Source organism: Rhagoletis zephyria, unplaced genomic scaffold (genome assembly GCF_001687245.7).
Source record: "Rhagoletis zephyria isolate East Lansing unplaced genomic scaffold, Rhagoletis_zephyria_1.1 Rzeph_scaffold_00193, whole genome shotgun sequence".
In the NCBI taxonomy this organism is placed as follows: Eukaryota; Metazoa; Arthropoda; class Insecta; order Diptera; family Tephritidae; genus Rhagoletis; species Rhagoletis zephyria.
This window is the reverse complement of record NW_016157277.1, coordinates 136,090-163,445: the sequence shown is the minus strand read 5'-3', so window position 1 is coordinate 163,445 and position 27,356 is coordinate 136,090. Positions and strand designations below refer to the sequence as shown.

At 37.8% G+C, this 27,356-nt stretch overlaps 2 protein-coding genes across 5 annotated transcripts in view; both read right to left on the bottom strand.

Annotated features, from left to right (window-relative positions):
• CNT2 (Concentrative nucleoside transporter 2) overlaps window positions 1–27,356 on the bottom strand; it is a 191,988-nt gene that overhangs the window by 104,793 nt on the left and 59,839 nt on the right. The gene's annotated exons all lie outside the window — the stretch shown is intronic.
• On the bottom strand, window positions 25,701–26,890 carry LOC108358012 (uncharacterized). Its single transcript, XM_017609126.1, has 2 exons — window positions 26,563–26,890; window positions 25,701–26,012 (listed from the first exon to the last, which is right to left on the bottom strand). The coding sequence occupies exons 1-2, from the start codon at window positions 26,767–26,769 to the stop codon at window positions 25,701–25,703; spliced, it is 519 nt and encodes a 172-aa protein (XP_017464615.1). The 5' UTR covers window positions 26,770–26,890.

The following is a 27,356-nucleotide window of genomic DNA, read 5'->3' as shown; positions in this document are numbered from 1 at the left end:
TTTGGCCGCACAGTTTGGAAGCCGTAACAAATGAATTCATACACAAACAGACATTCTGCCATTGTTTCTTTTAACTTGCTTCAAATTAAACGCCTTTATGTTAAGTGTATATTTATTTAAATAGATATTATCTCGTAAGCATAATTTTTTCCAAATTTAGTAAGTTAGTTTCTATAATTTCTATTTCTCGTGCTAGTAGTATAAAGTTAGTGATACTCAGCTCAATGACCGAAGAAAACACGACTATTGTCGCAAGTATAACCGAAAAGAGAGTATGGGTCGTTCATGTAACACAGTGCGTAAACTTATAAGATTATCTGCTTGATAAAGTTAGCGGTTTAGATGAATACCACTAATGCCATTCTTGGTTTTTGCGAATGACTTTACATAAAACCCCCCAAAGAGCNAAAAATTGCGCTCAGCTCAGCTGCTGCGGAACTGTGAGGTAGACTAAAAATTTTATGAACTCAATCACAGAATTCTCCGAAGGGCGCTTCACCCACTCTATCTTTAATCAAACTTACTTGATCCCAAAAACGGTATATATTGGTACATGTTTTGAAGTTACCTTCACTCAGCCTCAATTTGCGAAATTGAAATTCAATTATGTCTGCATCATTTTTACCAATGCAGGAAATTGGTCGAGTAGCGGCAAAATTGATACATCAGTATCAGAAAGAACTTTATGTGGTGTAATAATTTCAAGATGTTTAATATCTTTGCGATTGAAATCGAATATTATTTTCATGTGCTAAATGCTGTGATTTAAGTTTTGCTACCTTTCCATATTTTTGCCAGCCACTTTAATATTCGTTACCGAGCAATTGAAATAAGCGAGAAACCGCGATATTTTTTTAAGCGTGCTTTGACAGATTAGCCATGCCATATTTGAAGATCAGTGGCAAGGCGAGTTCTACTTTTAGCGGGTGTTGCCAATCGGCCCTATGCTGAATATCGTCATCGTCGGCGATCGTCAGCGCATCAGTAACATGGCTGACGATGGCCGTATCGTCACTTTTAATGACGATGACGATAATCAACATGGGGCGGAATATTCATCGATTAAATAGAAAAAATGGAAAACGCGAAACTATTGCATGAAGTGAAAGGGTGATAATAACCTAACCAAAGACTTGTGAAATGGACCATTTTCAAAAGAATTGGACCAATGGACCAAACGAAAAGAAATGGACCAAATTTGGTCCATTTGGACCAAAACGGCAACCGTTGTAACGAGACACAACAGATTCAAATCACTCGGAAGCATTTTGAATGGCGATTTACATACCGTATCTTCATCTTTTCATTACGCATTTGCAAGATCGATTTCTAAAACACCGGGATATTTTGTATAATTTTGCTTGGCCCTTTTCTGACGCTAACACTAAATTTTGATGAATTATTTTGTTGTGAACTGTTTTAGAGAAATATTTGTTATGATGCGGTGCCAGAAAAGGCATCGCTGGTATAAATATTCAAAATTCATATGAAGCTCTGTATGTATATTTGTAACTGTGTCATCGCGGTTTTACCTTATACGACTGCCGCAAAGGAAAGAACGTTTTCAACTTAAAAAATAATTTGAGATCAGCTATGAAAGAACATCGTCTCAATGTGCTAGTTTCTTTCAATATTCATCGCGATCGGAATGTTTATGTTGACTCAGTATTAAAAGAATTTGTATCTTTACCTCCGCGAATCGCATTATGAGACTTTTCTTTGAGTTTTGGTGAACTATATCCATAATTAAATACAATATTCTGAGTACTCTAATTAACACAATAAGGGTATTCATCAAACCCTATAAATGCATTGCAAACCGTATAAACTTATAATTGTGTAAACCTTCTTAATGAACTGTCAAAATTTGTATGGAAACTCGTTTACACATTTCTGATAAATTTCTCCAGCGATTTCACTGAATAAACTTGATAAACTGGAGTCAATGCAACTCAGTCGCACCTCTAGCTATGTTTTCTTGGGCAATAATCGGGGATCCGCATAAAAATTTTACACGCAAATTCAACAACAACGATATGATCCTGATAGAGATCTGGTTCTATTTATTATCCATTCTGTTTTATTTATTTCACTGATAATTTGGCCGCACAGTTTGGAAGCCGTAACAAATGAATTCATACACAAACAGACATTCTGCCATTGTTTCTTTTAACTTGCTTCAAATTAATCGCCTTTATGTTAAGTGTATATTTATTTAAATAGATATTATCTCGTAAGCATAATTTTTTCCAAATTTAGTAAGTTAGTTTCTATAATTTCTATTTCTCGTGCTAGTAGTATAAAGTTAGTGATACTCAGCTCAATGACCGAAGAAAACACGACTATTGTCGCAAGTATAACCGAAAAGAGAGTATGGGTCGTTCATGTAACACAGTGCGTAAACTTATAAGATTATCTGCTTCATAAAGTTAGCGGTTTAGATGAATACCACTAATGCCATTCTTGGTTTTTGCGAATGACTTTACATAAAACCCCCCAAAGAGCGGCCGGGCATGGTATATAGTATCCAATGATGGGCACACTTGAGTACTTTTCAATTTAAAATACCAGTTTGAGTACTAAATACTCAAATACTTCATATTGGGTATGTCTAAATATTCAAGTAAACAAAACTTAGGTATTTAGGAGTTGCTAAATAAATACTCAAATAAAAAAATGTTGGTATTTAGGAGTTGGTAAATACTAAAGAGTCAAACCACGCCAACTGACTCAATGAATTTTCTTTGATTTTCTGGAAAGTGAAGACAATTGTGGGAATCTGTAGATAATTATAGAACAAAAATATACTCTGGACGGTTTTTCGAAATTGCACTTGGTTTTTGTTTTTTTGGTATTATAAGAATATTGCAATTTTTGAGAGAAAAATTCGTAACTCGCGACCCATTCGATGAATTTTTTTTTTGAGAGTTGCTGAAGCTTTTCCCTTTACAATAGAAAGATTTGTAGAATAAAATTTGCAAAACAATTAATTCTTTAATAACAATAATTTGAACAATAACAATTATTTAGATCTTCTAGGCCTGCGATTGCAGTGAAATTTTGGCACAATATACTCTAAACTCTTGTTTTTAAGTTCCAAAAAGAAAATAATGGTCTTTCCAATTTTGACAGTCGCTATCGATTTTTTTTCTCACCTTTAAGCTTTGAGTACTATATTCATAAGTTGTAAATAAACATTGATGTTTCAAGTTATACGTTAAATAATGTACGTATTTGTATAATTATTCCTTAAATAACATAAAAATGCTTTCACTCACACAAGCTTATATGAAAATAGCTATTTACTCAAGGCTTAAAGGTAAGAAAAAAATCGATACTCTATCGATATACTCTAATATTGTGCAAAAATTTCACTGCCATCGCTGGCCTAGAAGATCTAAATAATTGTTATTGTTTAAATTATTGTTATTAAAGAATTAATTGTTTTGCAAATTTTATTCTGCAAATCTTTATATTGTAAAGGGAAAAGCTTCAGCAACTCTAAAAAAAATTTCATCGAATTTCATCGAATGGGTCGCGAGTTACGAATTTTTCTCTCGAAAATTGCAATATTCTTATAAAACCAAAAAAACAAAAACGAAGTGCAATTTGGAAAAACCTTCCAAAGTGTATTTTTGTTCTATAATTATCTACAGATTCCCACAATTGTCTTCACTTTCCAGAAAATCAATGAAAATTCACTGACCCAGTTGGCGTGGTTTGACTCAAAGTAAAAAATACTTTGCCATTTAGAAGCTGTTAGATGCTAAAGTAAAGGCGCTAAATACTCTAGTCCAAAGTATTCGGGTACTTTGGAGATGCAAAGTACTTTCACTTAAGTACTAAGGTATTTATTACTCGGCTATATACTTACAAACTAAATACTTTATGATTTAGGAAAAAATGAATGAGGACTATTTCGAGATTTTCGAGACTACTTCAGGATTCCAGGGGCTATTTCACGATTTTCGGGACTATTTCGAAATTTTCGTTGTATTTGTCGATCTTGATATCGATATATTTATCGATAAATTTAACGATTTTGCAATCGTTATATTTATCGATATTGTTATCGTAATTATTTTTGATATATTTATCAATATTGTTATCGATATGCTAATTGATAATTATGATCGATATTTATTGATATATTTTAGGAATGTGCCGGGTCTCCGGTAAATGTCTGGAATCCGGGTTATCCGGCCTTTTTTCAGTTATCCGGATTTTAGCCAGTATCTGGCCGGATTTCCGGATTTAGATTATAAAAGATTCTATTTAAAAATCGAGATATTTTTTTTACTTTTTACATATAATAAAATGTAATAGTATCAAATTAGTATTTAAGAGTTAAAAATGTATATATTTATATGAAAAGCATTTCCCCATTACCGGTCAAGAACCCATTTCTATGTTCAACATACATAATCGCTACCCGATGCACTAAACACTATTTTTGAGTTCACTTATGATTTGCTTGACCTTTTCTTGTCGGTCCAAACAGGAATCTGGATAAACTGTTGTTGGGTAGCTCGTTTCCAATGGGATGGTGACAATACTTAGGTTGACTTACGTTTGATGATTTGGAGATTACCGGTGTGCGGTGGCCTAACTGCTGCCAAATGAATAGACCAGAATTTATATCCACAGACTCTTTATTTCCACAGGTAACAACTTTGTTGGGGATTTTCGGGAAGGAATGTGGTGGAACAATGCCGATAAGTATATTCCCCAGGTATACAGACTCTGAGGATTGACTTTAACCAAACCAATGTCGTCAGCCTTAATAAATTGCTTGGTTAGGATTTCTTCTGTTCTCGCGAGGGCTGATGCGTGTTGTTCGGTCCGTGTCCAATTCCAAAAAGAAAGAATATTTTTCTAGCCTCGTGGTATGTGACCACCGATTCTTTCATCGTATGTCAGTGTGGGCGTTTTCATAGTGGCCATTGTAATTCGTGTCTATACCGATATGATGGTTCGTGTCTTGAATAACTATTGGTTACGTACATTCATCTGGCAATCCCCCCTATTTTGAAGGTTAGCTTTGACAGTTTTGTTATGTTTACATTTCTTATAATCGTTCTTATATCTATTATTTGGGCACTAAAAATAATAGATCACTTAAATAGGAAGGTGGTTCGCAGAGATAATTTATTGCCAAAGTAAACAAATAAGGAAATTCTTTGCGACTATAATAATAGTAGATTTGTGCTTACATATTTGCTATTGTTTGGCCGGGCTTCTCCTCCGATTTATGGCGTGCATATTGATATTGTCAAAGAAAGGGAGAGACCTACAGTTTTACGCTGACTCCGAATGGCGATTGTATTTTTATGAGAAATAGACTCGGAGGTTTGTCATTGCCTGCTGAGGGGCGACCGCTATTAGAAACAACTTTTTTTATCTTGGGTTGAACTGGGCTTAAGCCCAGACCTGCGGAATGTGGGCGCGCTCTGCTACACCACAACGCCCATCTGACGGGCGAAGTCCAGAGGCTCAAAAAGCAACCTCTGGAGCCGTCGGCATATCGACAGGCCCCGAGCGGCATTCACAGGGAGTCAATCTAAAGTTACGTAGACTCCAGACCAGCGAATGTTGTTCTGGGAACACAACCACCTGACGTAGACGAGACATAGCTTCGTCTGTCTCGGGAGACTCGGACTACAATTGCTCAACTTCGCTCTAGCTACTGCAGCAGGTTGAACTCATACCTGAACAGATTAGATGAAGATATGCCAATTGAGTGTCCGGCATGCGGAGAGACACCACACGACTCCAAACATCTCTTCGCATGCCCGGGAACTAACGCCTTTGTCTCACACAACTAACGCCTTTGTCCCTATAGACATACCCTATAGAGGCTGCACGCTTCTTGGGTCTTCCGTTAGTTGAGCTTGCCGACAACGACTGAGATACTAGCCCATCTGGGCGGGTTTGTTTTAGCCGCTACAACAATTACAATAAAAACAGCGGCCATCTATGATTCCACCAAATTAAGGATCTTCTTGTCTGGCTATAAGGGGTAGCTTTAAATATTTCTCCGTTTCTCCATCGTTTGGCTCCCACATCCCTAGAACAACTGGAATTAGTATCAGAGCCGTTTTCGATTTCCTCAAATCATTGCCCAATATCCTAGTCTCGCTCTGCAATAGAAGATTTCACTAGAATTCGACGTTTTTCATATGATTCAGCAGGCTTCTCCATGCTAGCTGAATTATATTTTCGAATAATTTAGTTCACCATCTACCCAGTTTTAAGATTTATTGATGTAAGAAAAGAAAACGAGTTTTGAAACGAGTGTGAAAATATTGAAACAATGACGCCTTATGGGGCGATTCGGAAAGCAAAAAGATATGTAACCTTGCACATTATTTCGATTATCATCACATTTTAAAATAAAACATTAGATACTCGTCACAAGTATTAAGTAAAGTTTTTCTCACCTTTCCGAAAACTACCACTACTTAGTAAGCAGGGGTGGTTTTATCCATATTTCAAACATCTTTGATAAACTTATATAGTTACTAGCCAATTCCCGTTTGCTGCGCGGAGCCTAATAAGATATTTTGGGAGAGCCAATGCAAAAACAGTGCTTAAAAGCGGAAACGGTATGTAAAGTAAACAAATTGAAACAGCTAAAGAGCAGAATCCTCCTCACACATGGGCCAAGAATAGTAGCGCTGTAAGTAAGTAAGTAGTAATCGCTTTCGATGTCATGACCCTTACCGATGATCTTATTTCCAACTGTGAAATCTCTGCCAAGCGTGAAAAATTTTCTATGAACTTGCAACTACAACATTGGTCCGATGCGTAAGCCAAAAATGCTTATAACGAAGAATCCTCGCTGTCCCACAGGATGAAAGTTACATTGGCTAATTGAGTCATGTGATTTCTTGAATATCGATGAAATTAAGCCATTTATATACCTAGCGTGTTCCTTCTTAGACGGATGTGGTCGAATCATTCCTTGCCAATTCGCCACTTTTACAATTCGTCTTAGTATGTATGAACTGGCTTCTTTGAGTCTTGCTGCTGCAATAACGGCCGCCTCGAGCAATTTCGTCAATCGGAGGTAAATGCAAGATCGCATTAAGGGTGTGTGAGGGCGTCAGACAAAGGTGCGCTTACACAATTTCATCTAGCCATCTGAAAAGTAAACACATGGAGTTTCTATGTATTTCGGCTGCATCGCCATCCATTGGATAAATTTTCTGCGAAATAAAAGATATCAGAAACTCATTTTGTAAGGGAGGTGTCACGCCCCCTTTTGCAGTACCTGCATAAGTGGTTCCAGAGATAAGCGATATGAAAAGCTTAGTTTATTTAGGAGGTGACATGCCCCCTTTCCCACTACCTGTCACTTTTCGCCATGAGTACGTTATTGATAAGCAGTGGCAAATTTCAGGACGTTGCTGTTGTTGTTTTACCGGCTACAACAACCCCGCCCAGATCGGTTAATATCTCAGTTGTTGTCGTCAAACTCAACTAACGGAAGTCCAAAGAAGCGTGCAGCCTCAATGGGGTCGGTCCACAGGGACAAAGGCGTTGGCGTTGTCGGGTTTTCCGGGCATACGAAGAGATGTTTCGAGTCCTGGTAGGGTTGCCAGACGTACCGCATTGGGGGGACATACCCCATTCAGACTTTTTGTACCTCCTTGCTACGGAAGGTTGCGTAGATCTACCATTTTTGCCCGAAATCTTTCACTTTTCGCTTAAAGCGTGTTTGTCTTGTTCAACTTTCAAAGACTATTAGATGAATCAAAGTTAAACGAAAAGTATAATTTGTCTTTGAAAATATTCTTATGCCATATTTAAGGCTAAATATGTATATATATATATATATATATATATATATATATATATATAATTAATTTTATGGTTTTGGCTAAAGCATGAAAAATATTTTTTAAAAATCCTTATCCTTACTTCCTTACTAATATTATAAATCCAAAAGTGAGTTTGTTTGTTTGCTACGCTTTCATGCTTTACCTATTCAACCGATCATCATGAAATTTTTTACACTGCTGTTATTTAGCCCAACTTAAAATATAGGATACATTTAATCTCGATACAAATGGAATTTTTCATGCTGCATTTCTCAGGAAATATTTTTGGTAGATTCCTGGAACTTGGTATGGGATATATAAAATCATTCTCTACTCATGGATGAGGGCGGCCACCTTTTAAAAAAATCTAATTCAACTTCAATTAAGGGATTTATTTATTTGAAAATTATATTAAAAAAATGTATGTCAAGAAGCTTAAAAAAGCTATAGTTTAATATATTTTGAAAAGGCTTGCAAACAGGTGGCAAAAATAAAATTTAAATTAATTATAATAAATTAAAATATGGTTGTCAAACAAAATATTGCTAAGAAACCTTTAGCTTTAAAGTTTTGAATAATATTGAAGTCTTTCACAAGGGTTGCCACCTTTTTATAAATTCAACTTACATTATTAGTTTAAATGAAATATTATAATATTAGCGAACTTCGTCCCACACAAAATTTTTATTTTTTTATTGGAACTTTTTGGTCCAACATTTTCACCAACAATTCACGTCACGTTTACGATTTCCCTTGGCACGCTCTTCAACTAAGATTATGGTTTGGTGGTCGTTTTCATCCTTAAATAACATAACGAAAGCCTTATGTCCGTGATGAAGTTCTTGAAATTCTCTAATTGTGTAACATTTCATAGAACGGTTAATCTCACAACGAAATAAATTTGAAGAACATTTCCTCTTCACTCCCTGGCGGCAACAATGATTCGGTTCTATAGTAAATCTGTCCAAGAAACTTTATCGTATAGTTGATGGCAATTTCAAAATGGATGCATATAATTGTTCTACAGAAATCCAATATACATAGACTTAATTCAGACGAAATACCTTAAAAGTACATAAGTTTCACGAAAGCAATTTAAGTGAAAATAATTTTTTTTACTTGAATTTATTACAGTAAAAGGCGCGCGATGGTTTTGGCAGTTAATTTATCGGTGGTGATTTGAGATTTATCCCTGCACAACTCAACCCTGGTGTCTCCGAATAAAGCTTTAAGGCATAACAGTACTGGCAAAAATTACATTCATTGGGCCCATCGTAACACATAAAAAATCGATATACTCAATGCTGCAACAGGTTTATTTATTCTGACATTCACGGCACCTTTTCTAACTTGGCGATTATTCGTAATCACTCCAGCGGCACGTGGCAGCTCTTTTTTGCATTAGTATTGGCTTTACCAACACATATTTCGAATATTAGCCAAAAAGGATTATCAATAAGATTTTTAGTAATAACTTAACCCCAGTGCCAACTGGCGGATGAATCTACACTATCCGGAGAGTTACTCAAAAAACTTCTTTAAAATCCGTCTGACCATTTAGGAGGATTTCACTCACAAACACACCTACAGATAGCCCGTTTTTCTCCATGAGTATAAGATTGATTTCATTTATCTCCACACCAAGTACCAGTACTCTACCATGAACATTTACAGAGATATTCGGTATGAAAAATTCGGTTTTTATGGGAGGTTCCACGCCCCGTGTATATATCGAACATTTTTTTAGCCTATAATAATCCTTGGGACGTCCGAATCAGGTGTCGGAAATTAAAAAAAAAAATCGGTTCGTCCGTTCTCGAGCTTTGCGAACACAAAAAACGGCTTTCAAAATATATATTGTTATAGATTGGTATGAATCGAAATGGTTTTGAATATGTATCACAATATGAGTGCTAGACGAAAGAGGTTTAAAAAGGTTGCCAACTGTTTAAAAGGTTAAATTCAAACTATTCAATAATTTAAATAAATTATTACAATATGGTTATCAATCAAAATGATTTTAAAAGGGCTTAACTTAAAAACTAAATGTAAAGGGTTTCCATAAGTTTAAAATCTCAAAGTATGACAAGTGTGAAGTTTAAGAAAGCTTTATTTTGAAAATATTTTGAAGATGGTTAAACAAGTTTTAAACCTCCTGTTTTTGAATTGAGTTTTCTTGAAATAAATTTTACTCAATGTAGCACGCAAAAATTTCATACACTCAGCGAAGCGGGTGAGGGCGATCTAGTATAACATATAATTTACTTGGAAAATATTTAAAATAAAATCACCAAGCACAGAGTTTTGATCGGCAGCTAACTTTTCAATGGGTAAGCATTCCGAAATCAAAGCGAGACAGTCAAGTACTGTTTTTGTGAATGTATTGAGTACGTGACACAGTGGGCGATTTGATATCCCTAGCGGCGTTAAACTAATAAGTCAGTTGTTTTTTGTCCGATCAAAATAAAACTTGGCAGGATAGAAGTTTTCATAAAAGGGAAGGTGGCTGGAATGGAATCGGCTTAACCCTTTAGTGACCACGCTCACTTTTACACAGGCGTTATCGTATGAAAATTTTTAATTTGATATCTTTGTCAAAACTAAAGGTGCTTTGCTGAAATTTGTTTCCGCTTATAGAACTGAAAACCTTAATGCAAAAGTGTATACATTTTTGGAAATAAAAGTGACACCGCCTGTTTTATAAATATATCTGCAAGAAAATGCATTATATATTTAGATATTTTTATAAAACAAAATCTTAAAAATTAGTATTCACAGAACAAAATATCATTATTCTGAATCTGAGCTATCAGAGTCAGACAAATCTGTTTCAGGATTCTCTATTAATAGCAAGTTCATAACATACTCGTCGAACATACTATTTTTTGCAGAGGAAACTGAAGAGCTATTGGACAGTGAAGTTATTAAAGGATCGGAAGAAACTAAAAGTGCATTAATGGTATCCTCCATTGTGTTTTTCCTGGAGTTTTTTCTTGTGCTGTGCTCACGTATATATCGGTAGTTTTTGTTTCTGGCTTCAAGGGCTTCCTCCGACATCATACCAAGTGGAAGAGAAAAATGGGATATAATGTCTTTTCCATGAATCAAAATTCTATGAACAGAGGAAGGCATGTAAAACCAGGGGTACAAACGAACAAAATGTTCGGCAGTGTCCAAAGCGTATGACCCAAATGCTTCCGGGTTAATGTCACTCCCGCAGACCAATGCACATAGGATTACACTGAATTGGCGAATCAAAAGTTCGTCCACTCCTGTTGTACGAGCAGCCAAATGTGGTTGTTGGAAAAATCTTCTTGCGGTGTTTCCGTTGTTGGTATTACCAGAACTAGGCAATGGTATGTCCACCAATAGGTCCATTTCTTTTCGTATGTTTTCCTGTATGCGTTTTTTATTTTCTTCAACAACATTTTTGTCAGTACCGCGAACTTGCCACTTTTTTATTGAAAGCCTATAAGAAATGTGCAAGACACGCTCGAAAAACCTAATCCAGGCATGAAGACTTGATAATCCATATTCAAGGAGACTACAATCAATTGGAAAACTTTGAACCAAATTCAAGTCATTCATATTTTTTGGTGTGGCTCTGCATATTCCGCATGTTTGGGAAGAAGACTCCGAGATAACGCTAAAAGTTTTTCCATCTAGCATAGTCATGTGAAACTGGTGATGAATACTTAAAGAGTTTATTTGTGTTGGTACAATATTTAAAATCTGGCTTTTAATATTTTCAATTTCTCTACGAGTCAAGTCAGCCGTTTCTTTTTCGCAGAGAATTTTTATTGGTCTACAATATCTAGTTGAGGAAGGTCGGTTGTTTATCCATAGACTTTTCAATCCCTGCTTTATTTGCAATGGTACAATACAAACTGAAAATAAATACTGATCGATCATATTTCCTTCACAATCGCTGAATTTTTGCCTATACGTTGAGTGTCGGCTGCTGCCATCACAGCCCCATTTGTAAACGGCAGTTATATTAGTATTGTTATTTCCAGTCTGCTTTTCAAAAATTTGTGGGTACGCTTGAATGATCCTACCAACAGTATGGTCCACTAAACTTTGCAATAGCAATCTTTTTTCGCAGAGCGTAGTTTATCGTAGCCTGGGTATATATCGGCGTTTTGACTTTTCGCAGATTTCTTTGACAAATTCCACGTATATTTAGTATGACCTACATCTATAAATAACGCTAATGCTTTTTCAGCCGAATATTTTATTGGAAGGAGCGGGGGGTTTTTTATCGATTTCATAACTTCTCCGCAAAATTTACTTTCAGAATTAAGCATGGATACAACCTTTGAAGCACTGCGTTGTCCAGCTTTGTACAAACTAGAGCTTGCAGCTACCAGCAACGCTTCGGATGATACTTCCTGTACAAGGTCAGACACTTTGTCAACTTGTGTCTTACTAGAAAGTTCTGCAAAATCTTTTTTTGGACGACCAACATCTACTTTAATTAACGATAGTGGCGTATCTAACCATTCCTGGTGTCGTTTCTCAAAATACATTTTATTTTTAGCACAACTCTTCCACCTTTCAACAAGCCTGCTATTAAAATTTCGTAGTTTCCTACCAACTTCGCAACGCTGCTGAATACTTAGGTTATTATTTTTAAGAACTGTGCCGAAAGCGTAGTTTTCGATAGCAAAAAACTTCTTCCTGGGTATTTTTTCGTCCAGCCATACTAAGTAAAAATTGCGTTTTGGTACTGAGGTCATTGTGTCTAAAAAATGATAAATTGAAGGGTAGTGGGTAGTAGCGGTTCAACTAAGACATTTTGAACACACAATAAAACACGCCTTCACAAAATTTTAAACTTAACTTGAATACGCTTGAATTTTATTAATTTCCAATCCACGAAATACAGGTGTAGGCTACCAATATCATGGTGTTAATACAATTAAATTCAACTGAGTTTTATAAGTAACACATACATAAACAGATCAACCAAACATATTCTACATATAGTACTTACCTTGATGTAAGCTATAAAGTAAACTTTTAAGTTAATAGGAAAAAATGTTATTATTTACAGCGAAATGAAAAGAACATTCTATAAGGCAAAAAAAAATCGTAAAGCACTTGCTAAAAAATATGTTGTGTTTGATAGGAAACAGCTGTTCGTATTTGCTTGGAAGTGGTAATTAACTATCGATTATTAACTAATTGAAGTATGCGTTATCGAGAGGAAATGAAAAATTTCTGCATTATTAAAATTGAAAATTGAATAAAACGCCGCTAGCGCATCCAAATCGCCCACTGTGCGTGAGTGCCATTTTTGTGTATGTGTTGGGTACATGTTTATTTATAAACGTATGTGTTCTTTTTCTTTCGTACGTATTTATTGTATATCTGCACTGGTACTAGCTCCTACTGCCAATATACGGGTAGGAGTATTACATATATGGTTCAAATGACATTGAATTTTTATTTTCGAACGGTTGTGATGTTCTATAAGCGAATAAATCAATTTTTTGTGGAATGCATTTAGTTTTATTTGAACGTATGTGTTCTTTTTCTTTCGTACGTATTTATTGTATATCTGCACTGGTACTAGCTCTTACTGCCAATATACGGGTAGGAGTATTACATATATGGTTCAAATGACATTGAATTTTTATTTTCGAACGGTTGTGTTGTTCTATAAGCGAATAAATCAATTTTTTGTGGAATGCATTTAGTTTTATTTGACCCCCGAAAATACCCCTTTTTCTTTCTCAGTTGTAACCCCAAGTCCCGCAATTTGTGCTTATCTGTACCCCTTTCGGCATTTTATGCCTGGCAACGATAGTCGTGGGGTGTATCTCCGCATGCCGGACACTCATTTGGCACATCTGCCTCTAATCTGCTCAGGTATGAGTTTAACCTGCTGTAGTAGCCGGAGCGAAGTTGGGCTATTGTGGTCTCGTAGATGTCGGGTGGTTGTGCGCCTAGAACGGCAATCACAGGTCTGGAGTCTACATAACTCGAGACTGACTCCCTGTGAATGCCGCTCAGTTGTTGAATGAACCTCAAGGCTTCGTCCGTCAGTTCGTAGAGATGCCTCCTGATGTAGCTGGGTGAGGGCTCTTCAGCAAGCAGTTTATTTGGGCGACCACGTCTGTGGCTCCCAACTAGAAACTGCTTGCAGAGCATTGTGTTGTACTCCTTAATGGGTAGCATTTTCGCCTCGTCGTGCTGGTGATGTTCTGGCGACATCAGAAGGTATCCAGTCTGGCCTATTGCCTTGCATGTTGCCAGCAACGTTTCCTTGTCTTTGCCCCAAGTACTGCCGGCTAGCGACTTGGGGATCTTGTTGCGGCTCTGTACTTTGTTGACAACAGCGGTTTCGTGCGCAGAGAAGGAGAGCAGACTGTCGAAGCTTACTCCGAGTATTTTGGGGTTATTCACAGTAGGAATTGGTGTATCATCGACGTGAATTCGCAGCGGTAGTCTGACCTCCTTCGGCCAGGTGGTGAACAAGGTTGCAGAGAATTTTGTAGGGGAGAGGGTTAGGCTCCTAGCAGAAGCCAGAAAGCTCGGAGAGATATCCATTTACTTTCGAACACAAGTCATCAATTCCTTTCCCAGACGCCATTATCGAACAATCGTCACCATAGGAGACAATCGAGACCCCCTGGTGGTTGCGGGAGCTTTGAAATATAGTAGTTAAACAGTCATGGGAAAAGACACCACCCTATGGAACCCCCTGTTTTATTTTTCTAGGTTAACTCGATTTGTTTCTAAGCATTAGTGACGAGTGTGGACCACTTAGACAATTCTTCTAGCAGCGTGGAGTGGCTGACGGTGTCAAACGCCTTTGATAGGTCCAACGCTACTATAATAGTTCTCCTATATGGACGGTTGCGGTTTAGGCCACGGAAACCATGCTCATGCTTCGCTGAGGTCGTTTGTGAAATACGGGAGCAGCAAGGCCTCTAGTGTCTTCGCTACCAGGGAAAGGAGTGTTACCGGACGATAAGATTATCCTTTGTTGGCTGATTTCCCCAGTTTGAGCAGTGGGACCACTCTCCCCATCTTCCAGATGTCTGGGATTATGAGAGTGGCTGTTGACAGATTGAGGACCTCCGTTAGGTACGCCATTCCCGCAGGACCCAAAATTTTCAGAATCAACATGCATATTCCGTCGGGCCCCATGGGTTTGGAGGCTTTCGCTTTCCCGATGGATACCTTCACCGCTAGTGAAAGCAAGATGTTGTTGGCAGTTTTTGCAGCCTTCTGGTCACTCGACGCTTGGCTTCTTCCGCCGGAGGATGCAGTATAAATTGTAGGCTAAATTAGCTCGCGCATCGCTCCGGGTCTGACGAAGCATGGTCGACGAAAGAAATTTCGACCCTGTCGTCGTGCTTCGTCGGATTGGAAAGTGACCTCACGGTTGACCAAAGCTTACTCGCACCAGAGGCGACGTTACAAGCCATCAGATGTTCTTCCCACTTTTTCCGCTTATGTACGTTCACAAGCTGCCGAATCTCCGCGCTGAGATCCCTGATACGGGGATTTCCGCGATCGGCCTGACGAAGGTTGTCACGCTCATCGGCTAGAACAGCTGCTTCAGAAGGGAAGTTTGGACGGGGTCCGTAATGTATCGTGCCGGTACGAAGCGAGCTGCAGCAGCCGTGACAATCCTGCGGAACTTACGTTCACCAAGGTGGACGTCGGTTGGTGTGCGGAGCGCATCGAAGGTGCCCTCAGTAAATTTGCGCGAAGCCTTTCCAATCAGCTTTAGAAAAGTTGATATAGGTTCGGTATTCCGCGGAAGCACAGTCGGTTGGTTTATAGATCGAGATGAGTACGGGTGGGTGGTCTGATGCAAAAGTCAGCATAGGTCGCCATGATATGCTGTTTATCAGACCAGCGCTGAATATTGTTATGTCTGGTGAGCTGCAGCAGCTGCCCATAATCCTGGTGGGTGCGTCGTCGTTTATTGTGCGGAATGTCGAATCGTCTATCTACTCAGCCAAGTCTTCCCCTACGATCGTTTGACAGCCTTGAATGCCAAAGATCGTTGTGCGCATTAAAGTCACCAACTACCATACGGTGTTTACCTCTGAGGAGCACACATATATCAGGGTGATATCCTGCCGGGCAGCTAGTGACAGTAAATGATAAATATTTCTAGGGTGGTATCCCTGCGGTCGATGTCTGCTTCGATAAGATACTGCACGGTGTGGTGCGTGATGAACCCTAAGCCAGCACCATTATCTCGCTCGCGATCTCGACGGTGCACGTTGTATACGGCACAATTCAACAATGTTAATTGCTGTGCAACTTCGTCTCTTGGACCACAGCTATGAATATACCATGCCTTCTCTTAAAGACGGTTATCTCCTCGATTTTGCTCTGAAGTCCGTTACAGTTGAATTGAAAGAGCTTCATGTAGTTCGGGAGACGTGTTGTTATGCGGGGTGTGAGGGATGTGTGTTGCCTTACCGCCATTGGCTGTGTGCGCTGCTGTGGAGGATGCCGCCTTGTGGTGGTAGTGGGTGGCGGCGTAATTGGGGTTTTCGACCGTGCAGCGCAACACGGGCCCTCGAAGTTCCTCGCCCAATCTCGCGTGCTGCGCAGACCTGAACATGATCAATCTCGCGTGCTTCGCAGACCTGAACATGCCCAGCCAAGGTAGGTGTTGCACTTGACTGGCGTCACGTTACGGAGTATCCTGGGCTGACATACCGGGAAGATTGTAGGAGGAACCAGGAGTTGTTTTCGGCGGCGTGTGGGTGGTGGTGCGGTTTTGTCTGTTGTTTGGTCTGTCGTGGTTGTGTTGTGGTGCGGTGGTGCTGTGGTATTTATGTTGAGCTGCTCAGATAGACTGGGGTTAGCCGTGAAGGCTGCTCTGTTTGAGCAGCAGGGGCCACAAATCATGTGGTCCACTGCCGATGAGTCCGTCGCAAGCATTGTACTTGACTGAGGTGGAGTTTTGGTGTAGTCGTCTCTGGCATACACAGCAGGTGTAAGTTTGACTCGATGCCAGCCCTGAGCAGAAGAATACGTAGCAAATGTAGCCCTATGGACGAACACCTTCAGAGATGCTTCGCCGACCAAAACAGAGTTAGATTGCCGAAACAACAGCCCTTGGGCAGGTAAAACCCGAGTCATTCCGGTACGCAGAACCGGATGTCGTGGCAATGAAATTTCCGGACGTCAGCATAAGTGGTTCCAGACATAAATGATATGAGAAGTTCAGTTTTTATGGGAGGTGCCACGCCCCCTTTTCCAATAGATACCTGCCACTTTCCGTCGTGAGCACGTTATTAATAACATATGTGTCTGTGGCAAATTTCAGGATGTTAGCATAAGCAGTCCCAGGGATAAGCGATATGAGAAGTTCAGATAGTATGGGAGGTGCCACGCCCACTTCTCCAATGCCGACCACTTTTCGCCATAAGTGGGATATTTACAATTATTGCATCCGCGCCAAGTTTCAGTTCTTCAGCGTAATTGCTTTTAGGGATAAATTAGTGCTCTCAAAATAGGGCCTTCAACATTTCATTGTGACATATTTATATATATATATATCTATCGTTCTCCCAGTGTATAAATATGTTAGGAATATATCGGCCATAGGGCCACCTATCGTGTGAGATTTTAATCCAAATATTTATTTTCAATTTGCCAAATTGTGTTCTAAATATGAGCCAAATCGGCAAGTAAATGCAGAGTATGTCTTTCCAAGGTGCTGACATATTTTCCAAGTATGAACGGAATCGGGCCAGCCGTTTAGTAGTTTAGTGACATACAATATACAGTAAACTCTATGGAATTGTGAAATTGGGAAGTCTCAGGTTTCCTCATGTTTTGACAACCACAACAGAAAGTTTTGAATTTTTTTAATCGAAAAACCTTCCATACGGAAGGTCCAAAAAAGTACTTTTTACAGGATTGAAATCGGTTTGGTCAGGCATCGCCGCCTCAGAAAAGCATTTTATTTTTATATATATAGATATATGGGCGGTATCACGCCCCATTTTCCAAAATTCCATAATACTGTTACTTCTTTTCAAGGGATTGTTGTTTGTAAAAAGTGGACGTAGTTTGAGTCCGATCTCAATAATTTTCAGCGTTTTGCTTTTATATGGCAAGCACAATAATCACTGCGAGTTTGGTATAAATTGCTGAGACACTCATATGTGGTCATAAGCCATTTTCCAAAATTTTATAATATTCTTATTTTTCTTCTAAAAATGATTGTGAATATCAATTTTGAGTGAATGAGCTTCAGTAGTTACTAAAATATCGCAGTTATCGTATTTCTGAAAACTACCGTTATATGGGAGGTGCGCGTGGTTATTGTCCGATATTGCCATTTTCAATTCCATCCGTCCTGCGCTGAAAGGAAGTACAGATACCAAGTTTCGTTAAGATAACTCAATTTTTACTCGAGTTATCGTGTGCACAGACGGACAGACGGACGGATAAACAGTCACCGCTTAATCGATTTTTTTTTTCATTCTGATCATTTATGGATACATTTGTCTAGATCTATCTCGATTCGTTTTGCCTGTTACAAACAACCGTTATGTGAACAAAGTTATTATACCCTTGTGCTAAAGTGCGCTCGGGTATAAGAATCAAGCACGCATTTTTTTAGGGGCGTTCATTGCTGTTTATCTTTTGTCTTTGACGTTTCTCCTCTATTTACCAAAAGTAATCGATAAATCCGGGTTGCAGACGGAGAAGTCATCTTTTTAGTACAGGATTATGCCATAACTTGGATTTCAGAGGAGAAATTTTGTATTCTTAATTACGTATTGGATAGTTCAGCTAGAAAAAGCAGATAATCAAGCTAAACAAAAAAAGCCGAATATAACAATATTGTGAAATTTATTAAGGGCAGCAGTCCTATCGGATATCCGAATCCGGCTATTATTTTTTACAGGATATCCGGAATCCGGTTAACCGGGCAAAATCTCTATTCGGCACATCCCTAATATATTTATTCTCGAAAAATCCTAAACAGCCGCTAGAATGGTAAGAATATCTAGGGAAGTAGTCTCGAAAATACCGAAATGGTCCTTAAAATATCGAAAATGCTGAGATAGTCTCAAACACCTTTGATAATTTTTTGTGTAATGTTTACCTAGTGCACAGCTGGTTTATATTGTTAACTGTGTAAAAGTGATTAAAAAAAATATTTTTTTGAAATGTTGCTCTTTTTTTATGAGAAATTTCACGGCCAAAAATGCACTAAATCACCAATATTCTCTTTTGAAACACTAGTAAAATACATTATTCAAAAAGTACATAAATTTTACAACAAAGTATTGTTTATTTTGTTATTAAAAACAAGTAAACACTGTACTTAAAAAAACTGAAACGAGAAAATGTAAATGTATGTATATGAAATTTTCTTTTAAATCGGTAAGATGCATACTAACTTGAGGTATGTATAAAATTTTTAATGACAAACACGACAAGTACTCAACCTCATATACATACATACATATATCGTCGTTTAAAGTACAAAATCGCTTATCGTTCTTCTGCAAAACCGCGTAACTGAAAATTTTTGCAAAAAGAGGTTCAGTGCTCTTTGCTCAAGCCTTATCCATTCGTGCTGAAATATACTAGCCAGAAATGCGATTGCTTTATAAAAGAGAGAGACAATTTTGAAATGTGAGTGTTTTTACTCTCTACAAAATAATTTATGCAAATAATTTATGAATAAAAGTGTCGTGTTATAACCCGTACTATGGTTTTTACAGTGCGGCAAATTAAAGCAACAGCCGCAGGTTTTTCGAAAATAATTTTGTTAAATATACGAATTATTTTTGTGCATTTTACGAAAATTTCGTACAAAAAAAAACAAGAAATAATACGAAATTCTTTAGTAAATAGTACGAATGCTTTTGTAAAATATACTAAAGATCTGATGTCTCATATTTTCGTAGAATGTACGAAAACGGTTTTGTACATTTAACGAAAACTTTCGTGGCTCTAAATGTCGAAAAATTTCGTAAGATGTACGCAAGTTTTCGTTATATTTACGCAGATTTTATTTTCAGTGCAGGGCTAAAGATAAATTAACGTTTCTGAGTGCGACTGTTAGATATGTATGTATATAAACTAATTAATCCGAAAGAGTTCCCTAATGTACAGATTAAACGTATGGAAAACGAAAACATGTCAAATATTTGTCGCAATGTATCATAAGTATGTATGTATGTACATACATAGCAGGAATGTTGTGAATATTTGCATTCGCATAATTTTACATATTCGCATTCGACATTCGCGTTCGCATCAAATGATACGAATGTTTTGCGAATGCGAATGTCTACATGGGCAGAGACCTGCGTTGCCGCGAGCTTGAAAAAAAGTATCAGTTGCCAGGGAGCAAAAGTATCCAAAGCAAACACAACTGTTGTTTTTTTAATTTTTATTTGAAAAAAACAAATTAAAATTTTATAACTAAATCCATAGTTATAAAAAAATATATATATTACATGCTTTAACACAAACAGAGAATTTTATGCTTATTGCATATCGAAAAAAAAACTTATAGGGACCCTTAACCACACACAACATTGCGCAACCAAGGATTTGTACAAGTCAATGCTGTGGAAATTACTACACAATAAAATTGCGCAAACCTTTTTTTGGAGAAACGTTGCTCAAGTAAATATGTGCAAAAAATATGAATGTGCGTTGTATATTTTCATAGCTTCAGCATTAAAACGAAAAAAGGAATATTAAGAGAAATTTGCATTTTTTCTACGCTCTTATCCATATTTTACAGCACGATCTGGACACCAAAATCAAAATTAGACAAAAAATTGCGCAGTTATCGCCATTTGCAACACAATACAATAACATAAGCATGAGCAATCTTTGTGAATGAATCATTGAAATGCTTTGTGAAATCCAAATCTAGTGTGGATGTTTGTGTTGAATATCTGTTTGTCGAAATTGTCTGTAATAATCATAAAGTTCTTGTTGGCACTGTGTATCGTCCAAATAAAAATGTTGACTGTGCCCCGCTGGCAAATGCCATTGAGAAATTATCGCTATCTTATGAAGATATTATTGTTGCCGGTTACTTCAACTGCAATTTGCTGGTCGAACACTATGACGCATATTCATAGTCATATTTAGTACTCAACTAAGTCGAAACTATTCTAAGTCACAACTAAAGCTATTCATAGTCGCCTTAGTTTCGACTTTTCTGGCTAAGTACCAACTTAAAATTTAGTTTCGGCTGCAGCTGCAACTAAGTCGTAACTAGGAAGAAGTATTTTATCAAATTAAGGGCAAACAGACGAAATATGTAAAAATTAAGTTGGTAGAGGGTGATTTTGATAATATTGAATAATCTCCCACGCTAGTTCTTTTAAAGTAAATTTGTGCATAACATTTAGATATCTACTATTTGTATGTTTCACAGCATGCTTTCGATAAACATCGACTTCACATCACTGCGGTTGTTCTGGCTATTTCACACAATTAACAAGAAAATGATACTTTATTCTTTTGCATAATCATGCAATGAAAATAAAAATCAAGGAATGAAACCGAAACCCAAACCGAAACCGTAACCGTTTAAAACCGTTTCGTTTTTCAAAACCGAAACCATTTCAATCACAGGTTTCAATCGGTTTCCAGAAATTTACAAAAATAATAAATAAAAATTTCTTTGAAATAAATGATTTATTTAACCAAAATCAGCAACATTTTGCTAAAATTCTTGTTAAGTAGTAAATAAGTATGGCAAGGTAACTTTTCGCAAAAATCTGCTGATGACTTTGTTGTTGTGAGTCGATAATCGATTAATTATATTTAAGTAGTTTCTTTCCCGTACGCAATGTGAGATCCCGCGTGTGCCCAAAATAGCCCAGAAATCATGCCTGTACTCAACAAAATGGGTAATAGAGAGCGAAAATTCGAGCGTATTCGATCGTAAATAGCCCGAAATTTTCTCCGAGTAAAAATGGATAAAGTGTCAAAGTGCATATGAGCTGTATTGTGTTTACATGTTGCCTGCATTTACTTGGTGCTTTTAAGGAAAAGTGAATGGCCTGTTGATGTATTTTCAATCTATGTACTTAATATCAAATTTGTGAAACCAAAATTCAATTTTCAAGTGTTTGCATTTAATACCATGTTCTGGCCGACAACCAAAACATTTTTCCTTCATTTTCTTTTCATTTACAACCTTTAACTTTCATTATTATTTTGCTTTGGCCAGGCAATTAACAATAAATCCGAAATGGCGTATTAAAGATAATAAAATATGACTTACACTTCGATAAATAATCGAAAAAAACTAGTGAAGACACCGATTGGAATGAGAGGAAAGTGAGTTTTCAAGTAGTTTTCAGCGAAAACTGGTTTTCGTTTAACAGATTTTATATGGACGAAAACCAAGTTTTAGGTCGAAAACCAGTTTTAGCAACGAAAACATGTTTCCGATGTCGGTCAGAACAAGGTATAAGTGACAAAAAACAAGAACAACGTGAATCAGCTGTTTCTCGACTTGTGGGCACGAAATGTGGGTTTTTGCGTTTCCGTACTTCTGAACTTTGTTCCATTTTTGAAAGAAAATGTTTCTCTTATTCTCTAATTACCAAATCCGGTCCGGATTGTTAGGAAAAAGAACTTAGTGTTGATATTATCAGTGAACTGTAATTTTCGATTTTCTTTCCTCAACGTTTAAGACATTGTGATTTAAATAATATCAACAAAATTTCTGAGAAAACCGAAACCGGAACGAAACCGAAACCAAAACCGAAATAAATTTTGAAGAACGAAACCAAAACCGAAACCGAAACACTTGGCAAAACCGAAACCCAAACCGGAACGTTATTTTGAATCGGTTTCATACCTTAATAAAAATTACATAAACGGATGATCAAACTTGACATTATTTAATAAAAATGTAATTTTTCCAAAATATCGTAAAGAAAAATCGATACATTTTCACACTCGTTTTGCTATATCGTAAACTAAGTCGAAACTACTTAGTAGAAGTCTGAAATGCGACTATGAATAGAAGTAAATTTTAAGTTGGTACTTAAATTTAAGTTGCAACTTTGTTAGTTTCGACTTATTTGCTGGACTATGAATACTCGTCTATGACGTTATGAACACCTTTGGTCTTTTGCCAGTGAATATAATAACTCCGACTCATTTCACAAATAGTAGCGAATCTCTCATTGATCTCTTTTACACAAGTAACTTAAGACGAATTTTGCTATATGACCAATTATCCATGCCCTCCTTCTCCCGACATGACTTAATTTTCCTGACGTTCGACCTCTGTGTGACTACTACTGAAGAAAAACAACACTTTAGCTTTAGAGATTTTAATAACATAGACTATTGAAAGGATGGCTCTTAGTGTTATATTCAAGTTTATTTAATTATTTAATAATACTCAACTGTAATATATTGATATATATAAAGTATTTAAAAGTCATAGAAAAAGATATATTTCACGAGTGGTGGCACTTTACGACTACTCGGTCTGAAACTCGTTTCGCGACTACTAATCGTTATTGCCACTTGCCACAGAGTCGCATTTCTACCGGGTTGCCATCAGTTGCTTACAGTTCGGCCGTTCCTGACCACTTGGGCGACCCCGTCCAATTTGAGGGATTTCGCTCGACCTCCTCCTCATCTGTTTCATTCTCTTCGCAGGGTGGTAATGCATACCACGGTTTCAGTTTATCGGATGAATATACTGAGGAATAATGGCGCTGCGTACGGTGAGAACCTGGTAGGTCCTCTATTACGTAACGGTCATTTTTCAATGAGCGTGTAACTATGAATGGGCCCTTATAATGAGGCTCCAGTTTACGTGAGTACCCGGTACTGGTACACTGTTGGTTTGACGTGTTTGCTGTCATATCGTAGTTTTGCTCGTTGGCGCGTCTCGCGGATATGTGTAGCTGCATTCCGTCGCATTTCGTGCACATCATCTTTAGTTATATCGTTTACATCATTTTGCAGAGGTAGGAGTATTTTGTTATGCAAGATATCGCGCGGCGAAAAACCTAGCAACAATTCCTGCGGCGTTCGTTTGGTTGTCTTGTTTCGCATTGAATTGATTGTCCACTGTATTTCGCGTAACTTCTCGTCCCAGCGTTTATCGGTTGTTGTTGTTGGTAATAGCATTGATAAGAGTGTTCTATTTGTTCGTTCGGCATGTCCGTTTGCCCTAGGAGTCCGGACTGCATTTTTAATATGTTTGATATCGTTGTTCCTACAATAGTTTGTAAATTCTCTGGACGTGAATGCGGTCCCGCGATCTGTAACGGGCCACTCAGGCATACCAACGTAGCTGCTAACTTCATTCAAAATTTCTAAAACCGGCTTGGTCTTGGTACTCTTCACTGCTCGGATAATGGTGAACTTCGTGAAAGCATCAACGAGTACCAGGAATCCAAATGAACGGTTTTGAATGGTATTGGTTCGATGTCATCAAAATGATATTCGCCCTCTTTCCGGCCTCCACAGTCTTTATTATACGCGCATTCAACACTCGATTTTATGTACGACTTGGTGTAATTATGCATTCTTGGGAACCACAAATAGCTTGTCAGTCGCTGCATCGTTTTGTCGACACCTAAGTGCCCCGCGTTGTCATGCCAGTCGTGTAACACCTTCCAACGTAGCGCTTTTGGTTCTACCCATAACCTCGCATTTTCGCTTTTACGGAAGAGTCGTCCGTTGTCTACTACGTACTCATCGCTCAGCTTAGTGCCTTTCACCTGCAGTTGGTCAACAATTCGTTTTAAGTCAGCGTCTTGTAACTCCATACTGAATAACCAGTCTGTCTCGTCCAAACCCGTTTTCATTACACACAGAGAAGCTTCATTTACGTCGCGTGATGCTTCTACTGGTGCTCGATTCAGAGCATCCACATGCTCCATGCGTTTACCAGAACGATGCTCGATCTGTATGTCATACTCTTGTACCTTGAGCCACCAACGCGCAATGCGTGGTATGAGCTCTCTTTTTGCCATCGCCGTTTTAATCGCGTTGCAATCGGTTACCACAGTTACCTCCTTGCCATATAAATAATATTTAAAACGTTCGAGTGTTTCGACCACCGCTAGAGTCTCCAACTCGTAACTATGAAACTTCTTCTCATTATCGCTCGTGGATCTACTAAAATACACCACCGGTTTCCAACCGTCGTCATCTAGCTGTAGCAGTACTCCGCCTAGCCCGATGGAACTCGCATCGGTGTGAATTTCGTGTTTGGCTTCGATTCTATAAGACGTCATTACCGGCTTAGTCGACAATGCTAGCTTCAACTCATCAGAAGCGTTTTCTTGCTCGTGCTTCCACAAAAATTGCTGATTTCAGTTTTAGGCTTCACAAAATTTATAATAGCCGTCGTTTTTGCTGAGCCTGGGCTAATGCCCGCTGGCGTTAGCGAATGACCCAGAAATTCAATAGTCTGTTTCGCAAATTAGCATTTTTTTAAATTTAATGTCAAATTTAACTCACGTAAAGCGTCAAATACTCGTCGCAACTTTACGAGCATTTCGTCAATAGTCAGACTTCCCACCAAGATATCATCCATGTAATTTATCATGTCACCCTTTTGTGTTCGCTCTTTACCTTTGCCATTAGACGCTGGAAGACGACAGGAGCGTTCTTTAGTCCAAACGGCATTCGTTTGAACTGGTACAAACCTTCTGTTGTGATAAACGCGCTGACCAATAGCGTTCATGCGAAAACAATAATCAACTACATTTTCATTTGTTTTACGAACCGAACTATTCATTTTGTAATGCACATCTGCTTCGTTTTGCTTTGTACCGAATTCTTCAGTCAACTGCTTTGCAAAAATATTCAAATTGGAATAGCACTGCTGCGACGCATCTAGCCATAGCTTCGCGACACCGTTCATGCGGCTAAAACTGTCAGCATTAAACTTCTTTCTTCCCACTGGTATGCACTTCGGGCTTGTTCAACACGTTCAATAAATTTTTCAACGCACAACGAAAGCTCATTAGTCGGATCAAATGTCGGCAACTTTTCTGCGATTTCTTTGACCGAACACCGCGCACTATAAAAATCTAAATTTTGTCTCGGAGAAACTACTCTTTCATTTTCGGCACTCGCGATAGATTGTTGTGGTGTTTGTTGTTGCACTTTGTCACTACATGTTTGTTGTTGCAAATTGTTATTACTTCGTTCTTGTAGCAATGATGCAATGTAGAGGTGTCAAACTATCGATAGTCACACCATCGATAGTTTTGATAGTTTTCAGAAAAACTATCAATATTCACGATAATCTCGAAAAAAAACAAAACTATCGATAGCACTATCGATAGCGCTAAATCAGTTCGGTTGCTTTGTTTTTACAGGATCATAGTGAAATAAATATTATCTTATAAAAGTTATAATCATTCAAAATTAAGTAAATGCTTAGCCAAAATACTTCTCTTTTTAGAAAGTTCAAAAACAAACACAAGTTATACAAACAAAACAGGATTTACGATTAACATATGTATGTTTTTTGGCTTAAAGGCGCCCATTTTTGAATATGACGTCGGCATCACACTAAAAAACAAAGATTTTGATTCAAATTAAAGAATTCAAATAATTTCAAAATAATTGGTAGAGATGATCGATAGTCCTACTAAACTATCGATATTTTTGATAGTATAAGAAAAAACTATCAATGAGTATTGATAGTCTAAAAAAATTGAAACTATCGATACTATCGATAGTGCCATCGATAGTTTGACAACTCTAATTCAATGCCTTGCATCATTTCGCGTAATTCATTTATTTGTGCTTGCATCGTCTCGTTCTCATTTTCTACCACAATTTCGTCACTGCCAACCGTTTCACACAATCTTTGATTTAATTCCGCTTTCGTACCGGCCGTTGCTTTGTCTCGCTCGCGTAGCAACGCTTTTAGTTGTTCAACCCTCAGTGTGGCTATTTTCGGCATTTTACTTTGCATTTGCGTTTGCGTTTTTATTTACTTTGCGTACTTTCACGATTTCTAGTCCTATTTCATTTCGTTTCGACTTCTGACTGTCGCGGCTGCGCACTTCACTCGTTACGGCTGTGTTTTTGTTTACTTTTTATTTTCCACACTCGCTTCTGTTATTGTCGTTTGCTTCGTTGTACGTTTTTCTCGTTCACGTACTCATGTATGTATGTATGCATTCGTGCCCAAATAAATATGTACATATATGCCGTATACACAAATTTATTCAAACCAACGTATTCGCTTCGTCGTTCTTATTTCGTTTTGCCTCGCTGTACGTTTTCGCGTTCACGTACTCATGTATGTGTGTATGCATACACGTTTGTTTGTATGCATTCGTGTCCAAATAAATATGTATAATCCGTATACACAAATTTATTCAAACCAACGTATTCGCTTCGTCGTTCGTCGTTCTTGTACGTTTTCGCGTTCACGCACTTATCTATGAACGTGTGCATACATGTATATATGCATTCGCGTCCAAATAAATACCACAAACTTATTCAAACTTAACGTCTTCGACTCGTTGCGTACAATAGACGCTATTGTTTTTGCTT